The sequence below is a fragment of the Monodelphis domestica genome, chromosome 4, assembly GCF_027887165.1.
Source record: "Monodelphis domestica isolate mMonDom1 chromosome 4, mMonDom1.pri, whole genome shotgun sequence".
NCBI classification, from domain to species: Eukaryota; Metazoa; Chordata; class Mammalia; order Didelphimorphia; family Didelphidae; genus Monodelphis; species Monodelphis domestica.
Genome location: NC_077230.1, coordinates 232,514,065 through 232,541,327, shown reverse-complemented (window position 1 = coordinate 232,541,327; position 27,263 = coordinate 232,514,065). Strand labels below are relative to the sequence as shown.

The 27,263-nt window shown below is 39.8% G+C and overlaps 1 protein-coding gene across 1 annotated transcript in view; it reads right to left on the bottom strand.

Annotated features, from left to right (window-relative positions):
* The window catches only part of SMIM35 (small integral membrane protein 35), a 37,455-nt gene extending 10,519 nt beyond the window's left edge, over window positions 1-26,936 (bottom strand). Inside the window, exon 1 of the mRNA XM_056826117.1 lies at window positions 26,825-26,936. Coding sequence (XP_056682095.1) covers window positions 26,825-26,936 — 112 coding nt within the window. The remainder of the gene's footprint in view (window positions 1-26,824) is intronic.
* Between the last annotated feature and the right edge of the window lie 327 nt (window positions 26,937-27,263).

Genomic DNA, 27,263 nt, shown 5'->3' with positions numbered 1-27,263 from the left:
TAAAAGAGCGATAAAAAGGATGAGATCGCTCCTAGTTATTAGGATATAGAAAGGGTCAGGGGGTAAAAGAAATCTCCTTGGAGAGTAGCATCCTGTCACAGGCATTTCAGCAGGCAGAAAACCCCACTACCTTCCTCTTTCCTCAAATCCCACCTCCAGTATTTGCCTGCCCTCCCCTTCTGTTCCGTTCCGTTCCATTCCGTTCCCTAGGCACATCACCAGTCCCTACCACAAGAGCAGCCACCTGTAATCGGCCTCAGTCTCCATTCAGCCCCAGGTTTCTAGCCCTACCCTGAGTATTATTGTGCAACATTGCACTGTCTTCAAAGGGGAGGGTCCCATCTTCATTATCCCTAATTAGTCAATCGTTAAATCAGCTGTTAAAAGCTATCCAGCCTGAAGTTATCTTTGAGTCACATTTCTTAAACTGGGTTCTTGAATTGTTTCAATCAGCTGAAAATGACAGAAACCACCCATCCGATCCAACCCTTCATTTTATTGATAGGAAAACTGGGACCAGAAAGGTCAAGTGATTTTCCCCAAGATCACACAGCTAATTCAAACCCAGGATTAAATATTCACCGAATTACACATTGTTTGATGGGCAAATAAGGGATCAGCCCCAACCCTGCCGTCTCAGCTGCCTCCCCCTTCATGTTTTTTGGCAATGATGAAATCCTTAGACTATAAAGTCCAGTGCAGAAGGCACTCTTACAAACTGAAAGCCTGGGAAGGACAAGCCTGACTGTAATGAGTCCTTCATCTTCTTTAGAGCTAGGGAAAGGCTAAGGCACGACCATTTCTGGAAAGCACATACCCCCTTGTGGCCGATCCAACCACTTGCACTAGGCTTAGAAAAGATCAACTAGTAGCCCATAATTCGCAATGAAGAAGCTGAAGCTCAAGGAGAGCTTCCCACAGCTGCGGAGTATCAGAGACCAGACGAGAGCCGGGGTCTCCTGACCCCCAATCCAGGGCCCTTTCTATTACTCCATGCCAAAAGTTTATAAGTATCCCTTATCATGTGTTTGGCCCCTACAGTCTGGAAAAATCCACATGAAATTTTTTGGCCCTCCCTTTTTTTCTTTTTTCTTTTGTGGGGTATTTACAATAGGTTATTGTAAATTTGGGTTTGAATATGCATTTCTGAGATTCTAAACTGTTTTTGTGTCATCTGCAGTTTAGAGATATGACAGGGAAGCATAAGAAATTAAACAGGAATTGTTTGGGAGTTTTGCAGAAGCTAAAACTGAACTGATTACTCAGGTAAGATTTTTTTTTTAAAGAATTAAAAAAAGAATAAAAGAAATACACACATATGCATCCTATAGTCCAATCACATTGGCCAACTTGGTCCCTCACACATGACAGTCCATCTTCAGCACCCATACCTTTGCGGGAGGCTCTCCCGCATGCTTGGTTCAGTCTCTTCAAACCTACCTCTTGGAATCCCTAGTTTCCTTCAAATCTCAGCTCAAGCTGCCACTTCCCATGTTAGGCCTTTTCCTGGTCCCTACCCAGTTGCTAGAGCCTCCCCACATTCCCTACCTCTGTATCTTCCTTGTATTTACTCTAATGTTTAAATATACAAATGTGTTTATACATGTGCATAAATGTCATTATATATTATATGTTGCTTTGATGGTGTCACTGCAGTCATGTCTGACTCTATGTGACCCCCATTTAGGGTTTTCTTGGCAAAAAGGCTGGAATGGTTTGCCATTTCTTTTTCCAGCTCATTTTACAGATGAGGAACTGTGGCAAAAAGGGCTAAGTGATTTGTCCAGGGTCCAACTGCTATTAAGTGTCTGAGGCTAGATTTGAACTCATGAAGGTGAGTCTTCCTGATTCCAAGCCTATTGGTCTATCCACTCTGTCACTTAGCTGTATGGGAAAGAGGACACAATAAAAATAGATGTTAGCTGTGTAACTTTTTAAGGATACAAAGTACATTATAACCTTTATGCTTTGCAACACATAATGTCCCTCAGCAACCCTGAGATAGTCCTGACAAGTATAATTATTATTATTTTCATTTTGTTTAGTCAATTCACCAAGCATTTATTTTTTTTAAACCTTACCTTCCATCTTAGAATCAGTACTGTATATTGGTTCCAAGGCAGAAGAGCAGTAAGGGCTGGGAAATGGGAGTTAAGTGACTTTAGCAAGCATTTATTAAACACCAATGTGTGCTGGGAACATAGACAAAAATGAAGCCATTGCTGTTCTCAAAGCACTTATATTCCACTATGAGAAACCATGTGTATACAGATAAATAATAATCCCAACTCTCATTTCTGTAGTGCTTTGAGGTCTGCAATTTCCTCAACATTTGTGTGCACAGAAGTCTTCTTTAAGTGTCTCGTAGTAGTGAGGTGGTTACCTGAGATTCTCAAAGGCTGTGCTATGCCATTAGAGTCCAAACCCCTGGCAAGCCTTCGAATATAGTCCTGGCAAATAGATAAATGCTGTGTCCTGACGTCCAGCCTGGCTAAGTACAGAGCACATCCTCATGAACAGGCTGGCCACTAGGTGATAATGTTCTTCCACCTTGACGAGTCAGAGAACAAACTTAAATATGAAGAGGCTCTTGGTCCTGGGTAACCCTCTTCCTTTTCTGCAGTAGTATTGTGGAGAAAGAGGCAGTGAGTGTGAGACCTCATACATTTTTTATGTCACCTATAAACATTAACCTAATAAAATGCTTGTCCAGGGGCCAAGTAGATATACAACTACCAGATGAACTGAAATCATGTCAATATTTATAGCCTTGCTATAGATGAAAGCAGAACGCAAAAAGGAAGTTGTAGCTAAATGGGAAGATGATTTACAGGGACTCAGAGGCCATTCATTTTATAGGTGAGGAGTCTGAGGCCCAGAGGTTGAGTGCTTTGTCCAAGGTAATAGAGTTGGCCATGTTGGTTTTGCTAGGCATTCAAAGGCAAAAGGAAGCAAGATTTCACAAGACATCTAGTCACCTCAAATGAAAATATTTATGAAGAATATTTATAAAAATACCACCATAAAATAATTGCTGCAAAGGATGAGGAGGGCATAGTGAAATTCTAGATTAAAAATTTGATAAAATACGCCACATTCAATCAATGGATATTCAGAGTATTTTATTGGTATCTTTTATTTTTACATAATCTACAGTTCTGAACATATTCCTCTCCAGGGAGCCATTCCCAAAAAATAATGAAGAAAGAGGAAGGAAAAATCACTTCAGCAAACCATACTAACACATCACCCAAGTCTGATAGTATATGCAATATTCTGTGTTCATAGAACTCTACCTCTGCAGAAACAGGGAGGAAAGTCTGTCTTCCCCTCTCCCCATTAGGGCCAAAGTTGGTCATTACACATAATCCCACAGGGTTCAGTTGGTGTTTTCTTGCTTTTTTCTCCATTTACACTGCATATTCTATTTTAAAATCAAAATATATTTTAAAATCCAGTGGTGTCAAGCAAAGGTGAATATGGAGGAGAAGGATGAAAACTATGTTAAAATATAGGGTTCAGGAGTAAGAAAGAACTTAGAGACTACACAGCAGCAGCATACCTGGTTATTTTGAATGTTTTCTTCAAGAAGAATCAGAAGGCAATGGGCATAGTCAACCATCAAACATTTTTAAGTGCCTACTATGTGCCAGGCACTATGCTAAGAGCTGGGGTTACAAAAAGAAGCAGAAGATAGTCCCTGCCTTCAAGGAACTCACAGTCTAATGAATAATGAGCACCAAAAAATCAAATTGATGATATCTTTAAAGATAGGGAATGACTGATTACCCATGAGTCCCATTTTTTAACTAGCTCTCTATATAGTCAGACCATTTACTAATATCAAAAATCAAAATCTATTCCAAGTTAGAAGAAAGAATAAAAATGAAAAGATATCCTATTGCTAAAATAACTGCAACCTAATCTACTTAAACAAAAGCCACTGACCACCCCAAAATGGGAAATGAGGGTTTTTTTAAGCCAACTATCATCACTTCCTAAGGAAGCTTAACTGATGCCAATCATTTGCCACAAGCAAACCAAAAGGAAAAGAAACCAACCACCTCAGCCAGCAAACATTTGATCTCCCTGCCAAGTAGAGAGATAGGAGGCAGCCAAGTAAGGCAACACCCATTAAAACAGTGAGGGGCAAGAGAGCCAAAAACGCATTTCATTTGGTGAAAGACCCAGTTAAAAGAGATAATCCCAAGGGCATTTAAGGGTAAAATTGATAGCAGAGGAACTAACATCTCAAAAATAAAGCCAGAGTAGCATGGTACAGTGAAGAGAGATAGTCTTGGAGCTGGGAAGACCTGAGTTTGAGTGACACAAGCTGAGTGACCCTGAGCAAAGCACTTTTAAGTTGAAGAGAAGGTGTCAACTCTAGAAGTGCTGAGAGAGGGAATTTCCTCCCTCAGAAGCTTCCTTTAGCAATGAAATCCCTAGTGATAACAGGGCTACCATAATCAGATTCTCACATTATAGTTCCCCAGGTGCTATGTGAGAATATAGAAAAGACACTAAATGGGGGCAGCTAGGCAGATCAGTGGATAGAGAGCCAGGCCTGGAGATGGTAGCTCCTGGGTTCAAATCTAGCCTCAGGTATTTCCTAACTCTGTGACCTTGGGCAAGTCACTAACCCCCATTGCCTAGTCCTTATTACTCCTCTGCCTTTGAGCCAGTACTTAGTAGTGATTCTAAGATAGAAAATAAGGGTTTTAAAAATATGGTATTAGGGGACAGCTAGGTGGATTGAGAGCCAGGCCTAGAGATTGGAGGTTCTGAGTTCAAATCTAATCTCAGACACTTCCTAGCTTTGTGACCCTGGGCAAGTCACTTAATTCCATTGCTTAGCCTTTACTGCTCTTTTGTCTTGGAACCAATACAGACAGAAGGTAAGGGAGTTTTGCCTTTTTTTAATGGTGCTAAAGAAAACAGAACAGGTAGCTCAACCTAGAGTACACAGAGGAAATAGAGCACTCAAGATCATCAAAGATAGATCTCAAAATGTCTGGGCACAGACTTTAGCAAGGCAATCCTTTGCTTCCCTAATCAATTCATGGGGCAGCTAGGTGGCATAGTAGAATCAAGAAGATCTATCTGCCTGAGTTCAAATCTGACCTCAGACACTTGCTGGCTATGTGACCTTGGGCAAACCACTTACCCTGATTTGCTCCAATTTCCTCATCTGTCAAATGAGCTGGTGAGGGAAATGGCAAATCACTCCAGTATCTTTGCCAAGAAAACTCCAAAATGGTGTCATGAAAAATCAGGCCCAACTGAAATGGCTAAACAACAAAACTTATTAAATCTGTCTCTCCAAAGTAAGACAATGAGTAGAAAAGTACCAGCTTTGCAAAGAAACTAATGCCACAAAGAAAGAGTTTTAAAAGTGAATTTGAAACCAGACCTCTGAATCTCTGAAACATAACTGTAAAACTGATTTTTTAAAATCTCCCTTTCACAAACACACACACAGTATAATTTGACTTAGTCTAGAAATGCTAGCCATAGTAGTAAAATTAAGAAATAAATTAATGGCATACGGATAGTCAAAGAAGGAACAAAAGCATTCCTATTTGCTGGTGTCATGATGGGATGAGGCAAAGAAACAACTTTTTCTTCTGAACTTTGATGTCTTCAAAGATTCTGAGGGAGTTAAATAAGAAAATAAAAACTGAGAACCTGGAGATAAATCATTTCTACTCTGAGGGTTTTAATGGGGGGGGGGGGGGAGAAGAAAGATTAAAAATACATTAGTGTAGAAAAGAGAAAAGAGAATTAGCTATTTCTTATAATTGAGATATGTGAGAAGAAGAATGTGTAAGCACAGAAGAAGTGAAGAGTTTTAGGGCATCAAATGAACCTCACTTTTATTCAGAAGAGACAAGGAAGACCTGAACACCAATAGATGAAGAAATACATCGAACCCAATAAGGAAAAAGTATGAATGAGAGCAGAAGTAAAGTAATACTAGGGAGGGAATAGTTTCATGTAAAACGAATTTCTTTGTCCTAAAGAAAAGATTAAAAAGAAAAAAAAGAGAAAATAATTATAATCTAGGGGAGTGTCCATCACTTGGGGAATGACTGGACAAACTGTGGCTGATGAATGTAATGGAATATTATTGCACCATCCAAAATAATAAAAGATAATTTTTTTTAAATCCCTAAGTAGTTTAAACTGATATAAAGTGAAATGAGTAGAGCTAGAAGTGATGGCAATCTTTTAGAGCCTGAGTGCCCAAACTACAACCCTCAGTGGCATGTGAGCCCCTCCATCTTACCTCTACTGGGGAGGGCAAAAGCTCTGCCACTGGGATGCTGGGCAGAGGGACAGGTGATGTGAGAAATGTCCTCAGGTATGGATGGAGAAGGGGAGGAGAACAGCCCTCTCTGGAATGCTCTAGCATGTATGCCTTAGGTTCACCAACATGGAGCTAGAAGAACACTTTTTTTTTCAGGGACAACATTGTCTAAGATTAAAAAATTTTTTAACTTTGTGAGAATTATGAACTGTAGTTGGTCCATTGATCCATCCCATTTAAGAGAACTAAGACAAAGCAATGTTACCCATATCTTGGTGGGAATGAAGTAATGGAATCAGGTAGAGAAAAAATATATATATTTTTTTAGACAGTTGTTATGTGGACTATTTCTACTTGATAATGATTATTTGTTTAAATAAAGTGTTTATTTTCTTTCTTGTTTTTCAGTAGAGGAGAGGGGTGGAGAGAGTAAACAATGGTAATGCCCAAAAATGGGGCAACCCAATATTTTTTTGAATACACAGAAGAGAGAAGTTCAGAAAGAAGCATAGGCAAACAGGGCAGTTTTAAAAGTGATATGTGGAATTTATTATATACTTTTTAAAAAAGAAAAGAATATGTAAAATGCTTCTAATCACTATTGATTTGAGAAATGTAAAACGACTCTGAGGTACTATGTCACATCGGTTGGGGGTGAAAGGGAAGAATGGGGTTAATTTTATAAAAGGGTTGGACTAGATTATTTAAGAGTGTGGTCATCAGGAATTTAATTAATTCAAAAGAGATTTATTAACAATTTATTTATAAATTTTAGAAAGAGTGAAGTAAGAAATCAGAGAGAGGCTAAGGTAAGATATCTAGCCTAAACACTAATAATTTATCTCCAGCCCCTGGGCAGGAAGTTAGTTCTTAACCTGAGGGGCCTCAGCCCTTGTAACCCGAGGCCCTGGGGATACAGGGAATCTCTTTCAGGAGAATAGGCCTCTCCTGAGGTTAGTCTTTTCTGAATATCCATCAGTTAAGAGTTAGCTTTTCACTCACCACATATCAGTCTAAAAGGAAAACGGTCTCAGGTCCAGTCAGTAGACCCTTCTGCCCCTCTTCACCAGTCTCAACTTGAAAGCATGAAGAATTGAACTCCTTTCAGGAAGCTGTCACTCCCTTTTAAAGACATTTTCTCTTGTATCACTTCCTGTGCCTTCCCCTAATTCTATGTCTACAAAATCACAATTGAAGCTCTGCTCTAGGACTGCCCAGAAGGCAGTCAGTTGATTCTGATTCATCATCCACTATCACATATGTGGGTCACAGACCTCTCCCACTCAAGTTTGAATGGAGTGTTTGCACCTTTGGTGATTAAATCTAAAATTGGCAGATCTTCATACTCAACTTTTAAGTAGGGTGTTTACACTTTTAAAGAAATCTAAAAATAGGCCTGGGTTACAATTTTAAATTTTCACAATCAGGTGAGAGTTAAATTTAATCTTACCAGGGGTAATGTGAGAAAAGGAGAACACTAATACACTGCTGGTGGATTTGGAAACTGATACAACCATTCTAGAGAGCAATTTGAAACCATACCCAACTGACCATAAAACTGTGCATACCCTATCACTCCACAGCCTGTATTTCAAAGATATCAAAGAAAGGAGAAAGGACCTACTTATACAAAAATATTTATTGCAACTCTTTTTGTGGTGGCAAAGAATTTGGAAACTAAGAGAAAGTCCATCAGTTGGGAAATGAGTGAACAAGTTATGGCTTATAATTGTGATGAAATACTATTGTACCAGAAGAAATAACAAACAAAATTATTTCCAAAACACCTTGGAAAGAATTGTATGAATGGTGCAGCGTGAAATGAACAGAACCAGAACAGTGTATACATTAACATCAACACTGTATGATGATCAGCTGCAAATGACTTGACTACTATCAGCAATGAAAGGATCTAAAACAACTTCAAAGGACTCATGATGAAAAGGGCTATGCACTGCCATAAAAAGTACTGAAGGAAACTGAATGACAGATTGAAACAGACCATTTTTTTTGCCTTATTTTCTTCATGTATGTGTGATGTGTCTTCTCTCACACCATGATGAATGCAGCAATGTGTTGCATGATAGCACATTGTCAAGATTGAATCAAACTCTCTTTGTCTATCGATCAGCAATTTTTAAGTTCATCAACCAAAAACTGAAGTACCCCTACTTAGTACCTTACCAGTCACTAAGTATGAAAGTTCACAAGTCACTTGCTAGAGTGGGTGACAACTCCAAAGGCTACTGCTACCCCTCCTTGGGCAGTGTTAGGCAAATTGAAAGACTGTGATTGGTTCCCATAAAGTGGGGGAGGGACAGGAAGTGACATTAAGAAAATTGCTTTAAAAAGGCCAGCTCAAGGATTCAGGCTCTGACTCTGTATCGGTGAGCCAGATCTGAGGAGGAGACTCTTTCCTTGGATCCTGTGGTAATGAATGGAGTGATTCCTTCCTTGGTTCTTTGGTGAGGAGACCCTCTCTGCTTGTTGGCACTTCAGTGGAACACTCCCTTCAGCATGAGTTCTGGTGATATTCTTGGTGGTCTTAGCCTTGTGTGCACTGAAGGTTCTCAGTGGACTCTTCCTGGTTCTTTGGATTTTGGCTTCCTATTTAGAGCTTTGGATTCTGGTGATATTCACTTTCAAATTCATATTTGTGGTCTGGAAACATTAGAATTAAACTCAGGGTATTGGTATCTAGCAGTAATTTCTGTCTCTTTCTCTACATTTTTCCACTTTCATTCTTTCCACCTCTTTGTAAATAAAGCTGCTAAAAGTCATTTTGACTTAAGCTGTAATATTTTTAAATTGGTGACTACAATATTCCTTTAGAATTCTCATATTTAGCATAAAACCTGAATTTAAATTCTTATAATATCCATAACCTATATCATATTGCTTGCCATCTTGGGGGGAGGAGGTAAAGAATTTGAATTGCAAAATGTCAGAAAGTGAGTGTTAAAAATTGTTTATGCAGTCAATTGGGAAAAATATATTAAAGTAGGGGGGGGAAGTGACATAAAATAGATAACCAAGTTTTCATACACAATCTTCTTCATGTATTCCGCAGAGTATATGGAAATGCTTTTTATTAGGTTAAGTTTAGTTTTTTTAAATAGTTGAACCTGATCTAATGTTTGATAAATGCAAATATATATTTATAAATATATATAAATTACCTAGGGAAGAACCCTATTTGACAAGAATCAAAAGGAAAACTAAAAAAAAAAAATGAATCCAACAGAAATTTGACATATTAATATCTTATACCACAATTCTCAATGAGTTAAAAATGGATGTGACTTTAATAGTAAAGATCATATCATTAAAAATTTAGAAAAGAAGCAGATAATGTCTTTCTGTATGAGATAAATTCTCAACTAAGTAAAGGTAGAAAAGATTAAAAGAGACAAAAACAATTCTGAATACAAGAAATTGAAAAACTTTTGCACAAACAAAACAAATGCAACCAGGATAAGAAAAGAAGCAACCAATTCGGGAAAATCTTTATATCAGATATCTCTAATGAGGGTCTGATATTCAAGATATATAGACAACTAGCAGAAATATGTAAAATTAAAAGCCATTCCCCAATAGATAAGTGGTTAAAGGACAGGAATAAACAGATCCAAAAAGGATTGTAAACTATTAACAGCAATATAAAAAAATGCCCTGGGGGCAGCTGGGTGGCTCAGTGGATTGAGAGTCAGGCCTAGAAACAGGAGGTCCTGGGTTCAAATTTGACCTCAGACACTTCCCAGCTATGTGATCCTGGGTAAGTCACTTGACCCCCATTGCCTAGCCCTTATCACTCTTCTGCCTTGGAGCCAATACACAGTATTGGTAAAGGTTTAAAATAAATAAACAAATAAATAAATAAGCAAGCAAATAAGTACATAAATAAATAAAAGAATGCCCCAAATCACTAATAACAATACAAATATGCCTCAAAACAACCTAGAAGTTTCAACTTACATGGAATAAATTGGCAAAGATGACAAAAGATGATAAATGTCAAAGGTGAAGGGGTTGTGAAAAGGCAGGCTCACCAATTCATTATTGGTGGAATTGTGAATGGGTTTACTCAATCTGAAAAGCAATTTGATATTATTTGAAGAAAGGGACTCAGAGATCTCATTATCATTAAGTTAAGAGATCGATGGCAAATGAATGAATAGATTTCCATATATATCAAAATATGTACAGTATCATCTGTTGTAGTAGTAGAGAATCAGAAATAAAGAAGATACTCATCAACTGGAGAATGATGAAATAAATTGTGCTATATGAAAGCAATTGAATATTAGTGTTCTATAAAAAACTATAAATATGAAGAAGCATGAAAAAACTTATGTGAACTGATGCAAAGTAAAGAAAGTAGAACCAGGAAAATATTACATACAAAAAATTACAAAAACATAAATAGAAAGACCAACAAAACAACTAGAACAGTATGCTGTGAAATTGTAATTGCCTTATTTGATCTCTAAGAAAAGATATGAAAAGACATCTTCATTCTCTTCTTTGCAGAGATGGAGGACTATAGGTATGGAATACTGCATACATCATCATACTTTTTTCATGTGTTAGCTAGTCTTGCTGAACTATTTCTTCTTCCTCTTTTAAAAAATTCTTTATTATAAGGGAAGCCCTCAAGTACAGAAAGAAGGCAGAAGAAAAATATGGCATAAAATCAAAGTGACAAAAATACATATTAATAAATTTTGTAAATGTCATGAAAAGATTAAATAATCATATTGTTCTCACCATATATAATGTATTCCCACTAATAATATTTTAAGTGACAATAAAATGGGATAGTGGATGAGTGCTGGGCTTGGAGTGAGAAAGACTATCTTTCTGTGTTCAAATCTGACCTCAGACACCTCTAAGCTGTGCCACCTTGGGCAAGTCATTTAACTCTATTTGTCTCAGTTTTCTCATCTGTAAAATGACCTGGGGAAGAAAATAGCAAAACATTCTAGTATCTGACAAGAAAACTTCAAACAGGGTCATAAAGTATCAAATGTGACTGAACAAAATAAAAATCAATCATAAATTTAAGGTTTTCTTAATATTTTAAAATTACTTTTTTTCATCATACCTTAATTTTTATTCTTGTTCATATTTTATATAGTGGTTTTTTGGATATCCAGTTTGAAATGCATGGGACGAAATTGAGTGTGCCATTCTCAGAATCAGTATTTAGCTATAAAAACTAGTTACATTTTTGTTGGGTGAGGACTTTGGGACAGGCTTGGGAGGGGAGTTTTGATGAAAAACAGAAGGGGTAATGAGTGGGTCCATTGCTTCCCTTGCCTAACCTGAGTTGGGTTGGAAGCACAGGTGTTTTGATTTGTAGGTCAAAGCCTAGTGGGGGAAGCCTGAAAGGGGAAGGGGGAGGAGACTTGTGTATATATTGCCTGCTTGCTGCCCAGTCAGTTGTCACTTTTTAGCCCATCATTGAAGTGCTCTCTTTTATGAAGGGGAATAAACAACTGCCTCTTTTTATTTGTACCCTCTGACTCTGATTTTGTTTATTTGAGTGAATGGGGCACTGGTGCTCATTTTTTGAGTGAGGCACTTGTAATCAATTTTTATCCCACACAGAAATATCCAAGAAGCAACTAACAATGCAAGATTAGAGATCAGAGTAGTGTCCAGAATATATAGATTTTGAATTCATATGTCTAGAGATGACAATCAAATTCATGAGAGCACTCTATGAAACAACTATGAAAATTAACTCCACTAGTATGATCTGACCCCCTTGATGTATGTTTGCTAAAGTTCAACTGACCTAGAGGTCAGGTATTACCCCTTTCCTCTGCCATTTGTTTTCTGGGGCATAGATAAAGTTGTTTTCTTGTTCGCTGCCCCTTATTCCTTGAGCCTTAGTAAGTCAATTCAGAAAATAATCCGATTTCAACATTATTGCTTTTTCCCCATGTATGATAGTGGCTTCCTACTAGAGTCAACTGGTGAGCAGTGGATAGAGTGCTGGGCCTGGAGTAAAAAAGATGGCCTCAAACACTTTCTGGCTTTTCTGGTAGACCAATGATTCTCAGATTGTCTCTCCTTCCTCTGTTTTCCAGGTCGGTCACCTTGTCAATGAGATATTTTATGTTATTTTCTAATTCCTCAGTCTTTTGACTTTGCTTTATTAATTCTTGCTCTTTTGCAAGTTCATTGTATTCCAGTTGCCTGATTCTGACCTTTAAAGATGGCTTTTTCCTTTTCAGTTTGGTCTGTTCTGCTTTTTGAGGCTTCAAGCTATTTCTGTAGTTGCTTGTTTTCGTCCTTCAGATTGCTGAGTTCCTTTTTCATGATTTCCCATTTTTCCTGCCAGAAAGCTTCCATCTTTTTAATAACTTCCAATTTAAATTCTTCAAGAGCTTGTGGACAATTTCCATTTCTTTTGGAAGGTTTTGGAGCATTTGTTTGTTTCCTCTTCTATTTCCTCTGTATTCTGTTTTTTCCTCCATAAAATATATCCAAAGTCACTCCCTTCTTCTTGCTTTTCTTGGTGTTGGGAGGCTGTTGTTCCTGTGCACTGTTTGCCATCTCTATGTTTTTTTTTCTCCCATTTCCAGTCTGAAATCTGAGTGAGGAGGGCTTGCTCTCAGTGTAAGGATCAAATGATCAAGGCTTTAGCCTCGGGCTAATTCTCTGTTCTCTGCAGCTGGGCTGTCTTCCCTGGGAGCCCAGGTCTGCCCTCCCCTGTCTGCCAGTGTTTCAGGTGTTATTGCTCTCAGGTGTAAGTCTTTGGTGGTCTTAGTTAACTCCCAAGACCTGCAGGTGCCCCTTGCTCACTTCAGGAGATTCCTTTGTGCACTCTTGATTATAGCGCGCTAGTTCTGGGCGCCCAAGACCTGAGTTCCTCTCGCCTGCCTGCCGGGGTTTGGGGTGTTACTACTTTCAGGAGTAGATCCTTGGTGGTCTTATTCAGGTCCCCAGACCTGGGGCTGCCCATTGTTCAGTCCTAGGGTGCCCCTCCCTCACTTGTTGATTCTGGCCAGTGCTGACTTAAACTCTGGCTCCCATCGGTGTGGTGGGGGGAGGGGAGGGGGTCAGCTTTTTGTTTCCTTATATTGTGGAAATGCCAGAATCCCACCTACCTTCAGTCCTGTGCTTTAGTGTGGGGTCTCTCCTTTCTCGTGAGGATGGTTGTTTTTTTGTTTGTTTTGGGGGAGTCTTTTGAGGTCATCTGTGTCATTGGGTCCGAGGAGAGGAAGCGAGCCACGTCTACTCTACAGCCATGCTTATCTGGAAGTCTCCCTCAAACACTTTATAGCTGTGTGACCCTGGGCAACTCAATTAACCTCTGTTTGCCTCAGCTTCTCAACTATAAAATAGGGATATTAATATAACTTCCAGAATTATAGTTAGGACTGAATGAAATAATATTTGTTTTTTTAAAAAAACAGAACTTAATACAGAGTCTGGCACATAGTAGGTACTACTACACAAATGTTTACTATTATTAATGCAATGCTAGTTTAAAACTGTTTGAACCCTGAGAATCTTGGGATAGCACCTTGGATTTCAGTGTGCAGTTTATTACATGTTGGAGCTTGCCCATAGAATGGGGAGTAGTGACATCTCTCCTTTCCTGCTCTACATTAGCACCTGACTCCCTCCCATGATTGTCATCCCTGTGTGATGGGTCAACTCTTTAGGAACAGTTCCCTCCCCTTTTGCCCTGTAAGGTCACCTTAGCCTAAAAGCATTTTCCTTTTCCTAATGTGATGATTAGATGAGTAGATCCAGGGAAGGCCATAGTCACAGTATACCTAAATTTAAGCAAGACAAAGCCTCTCAAAATAACCTGCATCAGGAATTGAGGAAGCTTTGGAGCAAAATCAAAAGGCAAGAGATGGGAAGCTCTGTGACTTGGGCTGTTGGGGGAAGCCCCTATTATGCAAACTTCTTCAAAGAACCAGAAAATAACATCAAATTGAGTTGTTCTCAGATAAGGAATTGTGAAAGGAAATGGAGGCAATGGGCTCAATCCATCTTTGTAGACTTGGCAGTGAAAGAAGGAAAGAAGCAAACATTTGTATAGCACCTCCCTATGTTGCTAAGTACTTTACAAATAGCATCTCATTGGATCCTCAACATAACCCTGCAAGGCAAGTGCTGTTATATTTCCATTTTACAGATAAGGGAACTGAGGCAAAGAGAAGTTAGAAGTGAGTCACAATGTCTGAAGTAGAAGCTAAATTCAGGTCTTCCTAACATTAAACCTAGTGCTCTATCCCCTGCTTAAGAGGAGGGAGTTAGTATCATAGGTGTCTAAGGAGGATTTTTTGGCTTGGTTGGTTGGTTTATTGTTTTTTGTTTTGTTTTTGTTTTTGTAATGATAAGGAAGATCCATATACATATCTAAGCATTGGAGAAGAATTTGCTTGAATGGAAAAAATCACAGAATTGTCAACTTAGAACTGGAAGGGATCAAAAAGGACAGCTGGTCCAAATGCCATTTTTCAGGTAAAGAAACTCAGATTCAGAGAAAGGAAGTAACCTGACCATGGTTACCCAAAGGACAAGGAACCAAGGTGACCCTAGAACACAGGTCTTCTGACTTCTTCCTTATGGGCAAAAGCCGTCTCAGTAATCAGTCCACTTTATCACACTGCAATAAAAAGGAATCAGCATGGATAGTAGAAGGGATATTGCCTCTGGGTCAGAAGACCTGGTTCAAACAGTATATCTAACTCCTTGTTTTTCTGAATTCCACTGATATACTGAAGCTAGCATAGTGCCTAGCATAGAACAGTGAGCTTAATGATGTTGATTGTCCCAACTTTATTTTTTTAATTTAAAACCCTTACCTTCCATCTTAGAATCAATAGTGCATTGATTCTAAGTGTATATTTTAGTTATCAGATAAGAACAATAATTAAAAGGAATAATGTATAGAAACTGCTGTGTAACTGTAATGCTCTATATAAATGCAGACTATTACTATGCATTTACAGCATGATGAGGATGTTTCTTGGGACAGATTCAACCTCAGAAATTTGGCCCATCCCCAGAAGGAAGGATGGTTGGTCATGAGTCTTAAGGCTTAAGGGAAGTCTGAAATATGAGTACTTTTCCAGGGAAAGCGAGAACAACATTGGCCTGAAGCCCCAGGTGCTCTGCTTAATGGCCTGGCTTCTTGGGGATGTGCCCAGCATGCTTTGAGAGTGATGTCTTCCCTCTCTACCCCAATCATCAGCATCCCATATACTCTGCTGGAGTCAGGAAACCTGAAGGCTCTAATCAGTCAATTTCTTCCGAGAACTGAGGGCTATAATTCCTAGCCTGAAATATGTTTCCTCCTCACCTTGACCTCTTAGAACCTCTCCTTTTCTTTTAAAGTCTAGTCCAAGCATCACCTTCTTCATCAGCTGTTCTTAATCTGCAGTCCATGAACTTGATTTCAGAAGGTCTGTGAACTTAGAGCAAAGTGGACATAGATGAATGGACAAATGGATGGATGGATGGATGGATGGATGGATGGATGGATGGATGGATGGATGGATGGATGAATGGATGGATGGATGGATGGATGGATGGATGGATGGATGGATGGATGGAAGAATGGATAGATGGATAAATCAGTAGATCAACAGATTAGGTAGATAGACAGACAGACAGACAGACAGACTATGGGGAGAAAAGCAATTCTGAAAAAGCATTGGAACTGGAGTCAGGAAGATCTGAGTTCAAATATGATGTTAGACACTAACTCTGTGACCCTGAACAAGTCACTTAATAATTGCATCAATTTCCTCAACTGTAAAATAAGGATAATAACAGCACATACCCTGTAGGGTTGTTGTGAGGATCAAATAAGATGATATTTATAAAATTCCTAAGCAAAGTGACTAGAAAATATTAAATGCTATAATAAATGTTCATTTTCCTTGCCTGTCCCATTAAATTAGGGGAGGGGTTACACTGTTATTTTTACTAACTTCTAATTGTAATATAGCATTTCTGTCAATTCTGATCTAAAAAAAAGAAGGGAACCATAGGCTTCATCAGTCTGCCAAAAGGGTATATGACCAGAAAAGAAAAGGGTTATGAACTGCTGAACTACATGGAGTTTTTTTTCTGATGACCTCAGCTGCTTAGTAGATCCTCTCAAAATCCGCTTGCATAGTATTTATTGCATAAATAAGGCTGCTAGGTGGCAAAGTAAGTAGAGTTCTGGGTATGGAGTTGGGAAGACCTGAGTTAATATCCTGCCTATGATACCTACTTCCTGTCTGACCTTGTGTAAGTCATTTAACTGCTTTCTGCCTCAGTTTCCTCATCTGTAAAATGAGGATAATAATAACACCTACCTCTGAGGATTATTGTGAAGATTAAATGAGGTCATGTAGGTTACGCACTTTGAAAACCTTAAATGGCTATTTATTTTTTTAATTAAATTTATTTATTTTAAAGTATTTTTCCAAGATTACATGATTCATGTTCTTTCCCTCCCCTCTTCCCTCCCCCATTCCTGGAGGTGACAAGCAATTCCACTGGATTTTACATGTATTGTCACTCAATACCTATTTCCATATTATTCTTTTTTGTAACAGAGTAATCTTTTAAAAAGCAAAACCCCAAATCCTATACCCATATAAACAAGTGATAAATCATGTTTTCTTTTGGATTTCTACTCCCACAGTTCTTTCTCTGGATGTGAATAGCATTTTTTTTTCTCATAAGTCTCTCAGAATAGTCCTGGGTCATTGCATTACTACTAGTAGAGAAGTCCATTGCATTTGATTGTACCACAGTGTGTCAGTATCTATGTACAATGTTTTCCTGGTTCTGCTCCTTTCGCTCTGCATCACTTCCTGGAGGTTGTTCCAGTCTCCATGGAATTCCTCTACTTTATTATTCCTTTTAGCACAATAGTATTCCATCACCAACATATACCACAATTTGTTCAGCCATTCCCCAATTGAAGAGCATCCCCTCGTTTTCCAATTTTTGGCCACTATAAAGAGTGTGGCTATAAAAATTTCTGTACAACCATTTTTTGGGGATTTATCTTTGGGATACAAACTTAGTGCTGGTATTGCTGGAACAAAGGGCATGCATTGTTTTAAATCGTCAAAGGGCTATTTAAATGTTAGTTGTTATTATCATCATCAACAACATAAACTGGGTAATGACCTTTCTCTCTAAAGGCCTTCAGAATAATATTTTTCAGAGAAAAAGTTATCACAAGATCCAGACAGGAAGGTAGGGTTGTTCCTCATATAGGGAGTTTTTGAGGATCTTGAAAGGGAAAGAGAGACATGTGGGGCAGAAGCATGATGGTAGCAACATCTCCATTTTCCTTCTTCAAACCCAACCCCCCATGGGAGATGGCTTCTAAACAAATAAGCAAAAAAGATCAATGACTGTTTTGCAGCACAATGTAGTTTTGTACTCTCACTTTAGGGGCTGAGGGGGAAAAAAAAGACTATCCAATGCCTTCTCTTTCTTCAGCAGGTGTGACGGGCATTGGTTTCCACTTGTTCTTTTATTCTGTTAAACACTGCATTTAGTGGCTCTTTAAATCTTTCTCAGAAACACCCATGGTTGTTCCTGGACTAACATTTCTAAGTGTCTCTTTGTTTGAGATCCAAGGTAGCCACACTGGAGAGGGTGACCTTTCCTAGAGTGGGGCTGAGATCACAATGAACCTCCTGCCCTCCATCCCACTGTTGTTAGAGTTTTCATTCCCTAACTGAGGATGTCATCTTAAGTCACTTAGAAGTTTCAGAACTACACTTTGGAGGGCAGAATTACTGTGAAAAACTTTGGGCCCTTTCAAATCTGTCTCATCAGAAATGAGCCTAGTGTAGGACCCTACGATGAAACTTCTATAACCATGAGTATAAATGCTACGTCTTCCAATAGGATACAAGCCCTTTAAGGGCAGGGGGTTTGTTTTCTTTTTATCCTCACCCTTAGCACATAGAAGACACTTTAAAAATGTTTGTTGATATGATTGATCACATGGTTCTATGGGGATATGATTGGGGATTTTAGCTTTAAACGATCACTTTATTACAAGTATTAATAATATGGAAATAGATTTTGAACAATGATACATGTAAAATCCAGTGGAATTGCACATTGGCTATGGGAGGGGGGAGGGAAGAGAGTCTGGAAAGAACAAGAATCATGGAACCATGGAAAAATATTCTAAATGAATAAATTAATTTTTAAAATGAAAAATGAAGAAAAATGTTTGTTGATTGCCTGAATGAATTTTCACTCATATCCTATGAGTCTGGGGTAGATCAGTGAGAAATTATAGCCTCAACTTCAAGGTGACCACTCAGGAAACCCAGAAGAGCTGGAGCAAACAGATAGGGGAGAATCAGAGTCTATTTGGTGATCCCGGGAATCATTTCACTTTTCTTCACTTCCCCAAAAGCAGGAGATGGGAGTTGGGCAGAAGACAGGTAATGGGCCACCGGGGCTTCCAGGAATGTGTCCCAGTATTAAAACTGAACTGAATGATCATACATGCTTGTTGATTGCCTTTTAGCTGAGAAACAGGATCCATTTGGCAAAGCAGAGACACCAAGCTGAGTATAATCCTGCCACCCCTCAGCCCTGTGTCAGCATTCCTAGCATTGTCGTGGCTCCTGAGTGACTGCCAGAAGTCCAGGGCCCAGCCCTGAAAACAGCACTCAAAAGCCCTAAGCACTTAGCCCTACCAGAGACACCAGGGAGGGAAGAAGGAGAGGGGAAAAGAATCAATAAATCATCAACCACTGTACCTGGTCAAGCGAGGATACAGATGATTTAAAAGCATCCTCTCCTCCAATTGGGAACCAAGGTACTGACCTCATCTGAAAATGACCCCATTTAGACTTTGTATTGCTATACATCACCTCTTGGATATACAATGCTGCTTGTTCAATAAATAGCCAAACACTGGCAAGCTTCCTTCTCAAGACACTAAGTTTTTGTTGTTGTTCAGACATGTCAGATCCTGTGACCCCACTGGGATTTTCTTGACAAAGGTACTGGAGTGCTTTGCCATTTCCTTCTCTAGCTCATTTTATGAATAAAGACATTAAGGCAAACAGGTTTAGGTGACTTTCCCAAGGTCACATGTCTGAGGCTGGATTTGAACTCAAGGAGATGTGTCTTCCTCATTCCAGGCCCATCTGCGCCACCTACCTGCACCTAAAATACCAAGTTAGTCATCTCTAAATGGGTATGGTTTGTAATTGGCCTTCATGGAAAATATCTAGATTAGGAGTCAGGAACCCTAAATTCTAATCCTGGATCTACTACTCCCAATCTTTGCAACCCTGGACAAGTCACTTCACATCTGGCCTCAGTGACCTAGTCTCTCAGAAATACCAGAGATGATATGCAAGGTCTCTTCTAGCTCTAAAATTCTACCTGTCCCTCACTTAGGTAGGCAATATGTCATATTGGCTAGTGTGTTGAGCCTTGAGTCAGAAAGACCTGAATTCAAGGCCTGCTTTTGATCCTTATTGTCTATGTCCCTAGATAATACTTTCTCTTCTCTGTTCCTCAGTATTTTCATCTATAAAATGGGGATACTTGTAGGTATCAAGTGCCTAATGGTACTTGGCTCACAGGGTTGCCCATAAGCTCTAAGGAGATGATATATGCAAATTGCTTTGTTTAAAAGCGTTCTATGGCTAGCAGTTACTATTATTCTTCAGAACTGGGCCCCTGTGAACCCCTGGCTAAATGACTCAACTGTAATAGCAGGACTTGGGATGCAGAGATCAAAGTAAAACAAAGTCAACCAGAGACCCTTGACCCATAGGGGGAAGAGAGAATAATGGAACATTTGTCCTGTGGTTTGGAAGATCATAGCCTATAGATACTTCCCCCCTTGAGCTTCTAAACCCAAGAAAGAGGGGGGAAAGAAAATCTCTGTCCCTCTGCAGGCTATTAAGGAGCCAGAAAACAAACAGAGAATGAGTAGCTTAAGGTCTTCTTCCTATCTTCCCCTTATGGCCAGCCCTATCCCCAGGCTGATCTAGAGCCAGAAATTTACCCTTTCAGGAAAGTGATCATAATTCTAATGGGTTCTTGTTTCTGATGCTGGGTTCATGCTAGATGTATGGGACATATCTGCACTTTTTTTTAAACCCTCATCTTCTACCTTAGACTCAATACTGTGTATTGGTTCTAAAGCAGAAGGTCAGTAAGGGCTAAGCAATGAGGGTTCAATGACTTGCCCAGGGTCACACAGCTAGGAAGTGTCTGAGATCAGATTTGAACCCAGGACCTCCCATCTCTAGGCCTACCTCTCAATCCACTGAGTTACCCAACTGCCCCCTGTCTGAGTTTTCTAAGTAAGAATTAGAATAATTGGACAGATTTAGGGGTCTTTAACCAATTAGGTGGTTTACAGTGGGATGTCTAAAGAGTCCATGTCACCAGTTCCCACCCTAGATCCATGACTTACTAGCTATATAACTGTAGGCAAGTCTCTTAATTTCCCCAAATCTCAGTTTCTTCATCTATACAATGTGGATTATAGTTACACTAACTACTTCGAAGTGTTGCTATGGGGATTGAATGAAATTATGGATGTGAAAGCTCTTTGGAAAAAAGGGCAAGCCACTTTTAAAATGCACAATTATTTTTGTTGTTGATATGACTGTTTGTTACATGCTCTTGCTACCAACTTATTCTGTCCTCCTGAAGCCCAGCCCCATGACAACTCAAAAAAGCAGCATCAGCTAAATAACAGAAGCTCTGCCATCCAAGCCCCTGATCCCCAATGTTCCTCATGCTAAATGTGGCAGCCGAATAGCTAAAGAAGGAAGTTGCTACACAATAACCAAAAAGTAGAGTGGTGGAAAGAAACCTCTTTGGGCCTCAGTTTATGTCAATAAGAAAAATAACTCTCTTCTTTAAGAGGACTGATACAAGGATGGGAATGGGAGGCAGGGCAGATAGCAGAGAACTTGAGACACTTGGAAAGGGCAGAAAGAAGGTATTGAAAGAGAAAGGAAAAGAGAGCTCAAAGGCAATGGGCACTAATTTAATCAGCACAGATCCTGTATCTGTCCACCCAGACAGACATCTCTACATTCACCCTCTCCATCTGAAGTCCTCCAGTGACATGAACCAGAGGCCATGCCATAGCTAACTCTCAGCTCTGGACTTCTGGGAATGAGCCTGATTGCCAAAAAAGTGAGTACAAGGGGATGGCTAGGTGGTTCAGTGGATTGAAAGCCAAGCCTAGAGACAGGAGATCCTAGGTTCAAATCTGGCCTTGTTTACTTCCTAGCTGTGTGACTCTGGGTAAGTCACTTACCCTCATTTGCCTAGCCCTTACAGCTCTTCTGCTTTAGAACCAATATACAGTATTGACTCTGAGACAGAAGGTAAGGGTTTTAGAGTTTTAAAAAATAAATAAAATAAAACTAAATGAACTAGAGAAGGAAATGGCAAACCACTATAATAACTTTGCCAAGAAAATCCCAAATGAGTTTACAAAGAGACTGATATGACTGAAATGACTGAATAATGAAAACATCCAACTGTCAGAGGCAACTAGATAGCACAGTGGAAAAGTGCCAGGGATAGAGTCAGGAGGACTTAGGTTCAAATCTGGCCTCAGACACTTCCTAGCTGTGTGACCTTGGGCAAGTCACTTAACCCCCATTGCCTAGCCCTTAGCACTTTTCTGCCTTAGAACCAATATATAGTATTGATTCTGAGATGAAGGTAAGGGTTTTTAAATACAAATTAATTAATTAATTTTTAAACAAAGGGTACCAACTTAATTAACTGGCTACATCTAAGTGATCCCAGATCATAGATACCATATTTCTACAATGCCAATTGGAATATGCCTCACTTTCTACCTCTTGCTCTTGGAAGAGTGATCAATCACATAAATCCAAAGTGAGAAACAGTCAGCTACCCTGGGTTCCATTCCCCATTCCTGTGACTCTCCCTTCCTTAGCCACCATCCCTGTTTCTAAACAGCTCTTTCATTATAGGTTAAGCTCCTTGAGGACAAAGGCTTGTCTCACTCTTGTATATATTTCCCCAGTGCCTAGAACAGTGCCTGGCACACAGTAGGCTCTTATATAAGTAGGCTCTTAATAAAGTTGATTTCCTTCATTCCCAAATATGACTCCAAGCCTCCCTGAACTCTGTCAGCATAGTTCACATTTCTCTAGTACTTGATGGTTGATACAATGCTTCCTTCTCAACAGGATAGACAGGAAAAGTAGCAGTCCCCATTTTAAAGATGAGGAAACAGTATCAGAGGGATCAATGTATCTTTGGAGCAGTCATTTGACTCAAGTCTCTACACTCCAGGTCAGCTTTTTTTCTGCTTACTACATCACAACAACCATTTCACTTGTCTTGGAATTTTCCACTGCACTCAATGCCCTGTGCATAGTATGAGTTCTGTAAATATTTGTCAAGTTGAAGACTAGAGATACAGACCACAAAACTGAAAGAAGAAACAAGAGAGGGAAAGGAAATGAGAATTGGGGGTTATTTTGTTTATGGGGAACTAGAATATGTTTGAGTACGGAAATTTCTTTCCGTTAATTTAGTGGCAAGAAGACAGTGCAAATATGTAACATAAACACTGTGCCTGTTTTTTAGAGGCAGCTGCCCTAATGAATAGAGGGCCAGCTTCAGTGATAGAAGTCCTGCTTCTGCTATGGAAGCTGTATGACTGGCCAAATCACTTAACCAGATTAACTCTCCAACATAGGGTTCTAAATATGAGTTCTAGCAACTTTTTATTGCTTTTATCACTTTGATAACTATACAATTCCTTTGTAATCTAGGTAATTTATTTTAAATTTTAAGTGTTATGATTATTAACTTGTCAATTATCAAACAATATTAATTATTAATTATCATTACTTTAATAATGTCATTTGAAAAACATTCTGAGAAAGAGTTCATTGGCTTCACAAGGCTACCATAGGGCTTAACAATCCCATATACAGGGGCAGCTAGGTGATTCAGTGGATTGAGAGCCAGGCCCAAAGATGGGAGGTCCTGGGTTCAAATTTGACCTCAAACACTTCCTAGCTTTGTGACCCTGGGCGAGTCCCTTAACCCCCATTGCCTAGCCCTTACCACTCTTTTGCTTTGGAATCAATGCACAGTATTGATTCTAAGATGGAAGGTAAGGGCTTAAAAAAAAAAAGAATCCCAGATACAAGGCTACAGGTTACAGAGTCCATGTCATTTCCCTGGGGAGAATGTAAGTTATGACATACAGGATGTTTGTTCAGAGGACCTCTGAGGTCAGGGCTTCTCATCAAGTTTTGGTGTCCACCCATCACCCAACTCTCATACCAGTCTTGTGAAACTATGGCGTATGCAATGGCCAACCCCAATAAACCAGGTTGAGGATAACCACCAAGCCTCAAACCCATCAGTGGCTTAAGGAGATGTCTACCCCAAGCATGTGAAGACTGCTCCCAATGGAGTGGGCCGATGAGAAGAGTTTGTTCCAATGGCCATGAAGGCTGCTAAAGCAGGTGCTGTGGAGTGCTTAGAGCCTAGTCAGGCATAAAAGACACCAAGCTCATCCATCCACTGGATTCCAGGCCACCACCAGCTGTCCTGCCTTTTGTCTTGCCCCTGGACTTGGAGACTCTGGAAGAGACAGTGAGGCTCACAACTCTGGGCAAACCTGCCTCACTTCAATCCAGTTTACGTACAAATCAAGACATCACTCGTAATGTCATTGGTGCTCTTCAAAATGAAGGACAAACAACAAAATAAACCACATGAGGAGGACTGTTTGATTTTTTTTCCATATTGTATTATCAGCACCCAACATAATAACATAGTAGTAGCCACTCAATAAATACATGCTGATTGACTGAAATCGGCTAGCGTAGGAGGTCCTGGGGCTGTCCCTCCTTGTTGTACAAAAAACGCATACTCATATGATAAGTGATAGATGTAGACTTTACTAGATGTGGCCACTGGGATCTCTCCTAAATTTGGTGATTCTGTGAAAATGAAAGAGTTCATCTAGAATAATCTCTCAGGCCCCCTCCAGCTTTAAGATTCTCTTGTTCACATTGTAAACTAGAGACAGACAGCTACAGTGAAAATGGCATTGGTTTAAACATCAGACAGCTCCCTTTCAAGTCTAAATAGTACCATTGTGACCCTGGGTGAATTACATAATCTCCATTTCCTCAACTGTAAAATGGAAATAAAAATTCTTATACTATTTTCCTCACAAGATTGGTATAAGGAAAAAATTCTTGTGTAATACAAGTTGTTTTCTGTTTCCCTTATTTATTTCACTCACTACTTTATGTGCTTAATAAATATCTGTTGATCCATAGAGCAGAATGAAGCATACTCACCCAACTGTATAACCCAAGACCACTGAACCATCTAGCTCCTCCCTCCCTCAATAGGAAAAGCACTAAAGCAGGACTGTTCACATTAAAGAGAATCTTAAAGTTAGCTTTCACTCCTCAAGGATGAACTTAATTATGTAGTTCTAGCTTCTCAACGTAGAGTTCTGAACACTCCAGGAGCACAATAAGTGCTCACAAATTTTACAGATAAAGAAACTGAGACTGAAGATTAAGTGATTTGTCCCAAATCTAGTCTTTTGACCCATCTGTGTGTCCACTAATCACAAAATCCAAAGTCAGAGTCCAAGTGAAAGAAGCATATTAGGGAAACATCTGGTACAACTGCTCTGACTTCTTTTTCTCTGCTGCATTCCCCCATCACATCTTTTCTGAGTGTCTTCTTTGAATAAGCAAAATATGGTTACCAATTATTAGGTTAGGGAATCTAGATTACTTCCTCTCCCTCAGCCTCAGTTTCCATATTTATAAAATGGGAATAATCTAATAGCTATCCCACAGAATTGTCATGAAGCTCAAAAAAGGAGACATATGTTAAGTACTTTCTAAAATTTAAAGTGCTACATAAATGCTAGCTATTATTATCACTATCATCTCATAAAAATCTTTGACAGATTAAAAAAAGAAAAAGAACATAGGCTCAGAGAATTGAAGTCACTTGCTCAAGATCACACAGCTAGCAACAGAGCCAGATTTAGAAGCAAACTCTTCTGATTTCTAAGTACCTTCTTATTTATACCATCCATATTGTTCCCCTTCTCAGATGGCATTTACTCAATTTGCCCTTGAAGCCAGGGAACTAGAAAGTCAGGTTTCACTAAAGTTAGTGCCCTTAGCCAGGAAAGTGGCCTGGTTCAGTTTGGGACAGAAATGAGCCAGAGGGCTTGGCAATTGTCTTTGAGCATTTGAGAGCCTTATATCAGGGCATGATCCAACCATGAGTCTATGATTCTATAATGTTATACCACAAAAAAAAAAATCCCCTGTTCCTTACAAAGACCACAAATCCCAGTTTCATAGCATATACAAACTACCCCAAGGTGGGCACAAATCAACTTTCAGATATCTGAGCCTGGATTATTCACATCACTCTACACCCCAGCCATCATTACAGCACCCTTCTGCCCTTCCTCTGCCATCCAGAGAACATGGCAGAGGCAAACCCATCCAGAGTCAATGGGCAAAAGCCCTGATTCTGGGCTGGGCATAAAGACCTCTCATTTGGAGAGGAGAGGTGGTCCGCTCACAGCCTTAAGGACAGTGCCCATCTGGTATATGTCAGAGGGAATGGAAGCTCATTTGAATAAGTCAAATGGGAAAAGAATTGTAAATCTGTTGGCATCAACCCTAGGACACATAACACATAGCACTGGCCTGTTTGAGGAGTAACGAAGCCTTGTTGCCATAGCTGTTAGAACTAATCCCTACAGCGATATTAGTATCCTAATGAGGGGGAATCCAGTGGAGCAAGTAACAGATATCACCAATAACTGTGCCACCTCTCCGGGAGGGATGTGTGCATTGTTGGAAAGCATCAGTCAATCAATCAACACTCATTAAGCTTTTACCAGGTGACAGGGACTGTGCTAACTAAGCCCTGGGGGTATACATGCATCTGTTCTTTGTAGAGCTGTGAAAGAGGCTCCCCATTAAATCTAAAGCAATTGGTGTCCCATTCTCTTTGGACCTTTTCTCCCTTGTATTATTCACTCCCTTATAACAAACACTAAGAAGGTGACAAAAATCAGCTCATCTGGGGGAAGCTGGGTTGCTCAGTGGATTGAGAGCCAGGCCCAGAGACGGGAGGTCCTGGGTTCAAATCTGACCTCAGATACTTCCTAGCTGGGTGACCCTGGGCAAGTCACTTGACCCCCTTTGCCTAGCCCTTACCATTCTTCTGCCTTGGAGCCAATACACAGTATTGACTCCAAGATGGAAGGTAAGGGTTTAAAAAAAAAAATCAGCTCATCTGTATCTGGAGATAAAACCCTTTGTAAACGCACAGACAGAAAATACATGAGGTTTAAACGGAACTAGAGGTGGGAGTCCCGGCACATTTGAAATGCCTCAAGGGCCTAGAGCCTGTGGCCTCCAGAGCTGAGCACAGACAACTAGCTGCAGCCTCCCAAAAATAAAAAGGCTGAACGTAAAGAGGGCTGGGGAACTGGTACATGCAGCTGTGGGCAGAGACCTCCACCAAAGGCTGGTGACAGGTCCAGCTTCCCTTTCACAGTCACTTGCCTCTGGCCATCCACCATGATATTAGGCACCAACCAGAAGCGCTAGCTTCCCCAGAATACAGTCCTGAATGAAAACCAGGAGCACATTAACCAAGACCAGCCTACCAAGATACTGATGGTGCTGGGCGGGCAGCCCAAGGTTCTAGCCCTCTGTTGCATAAGCCCAAGACCTGCCAGGTTGACCCTCTTTTAAGGAAGAGCACAAAACACCCCCTCTTAGGAGAAGCTAGGTAGCACAGTGGATAGAAAACCGGGTCTGAAATTAAAAGGACTCAGGTTCAAATCTGGCCTCAGACATTCCCTAGCTGCGCGACCATGGGCAAGTTATTTACCAGTTACCCAACC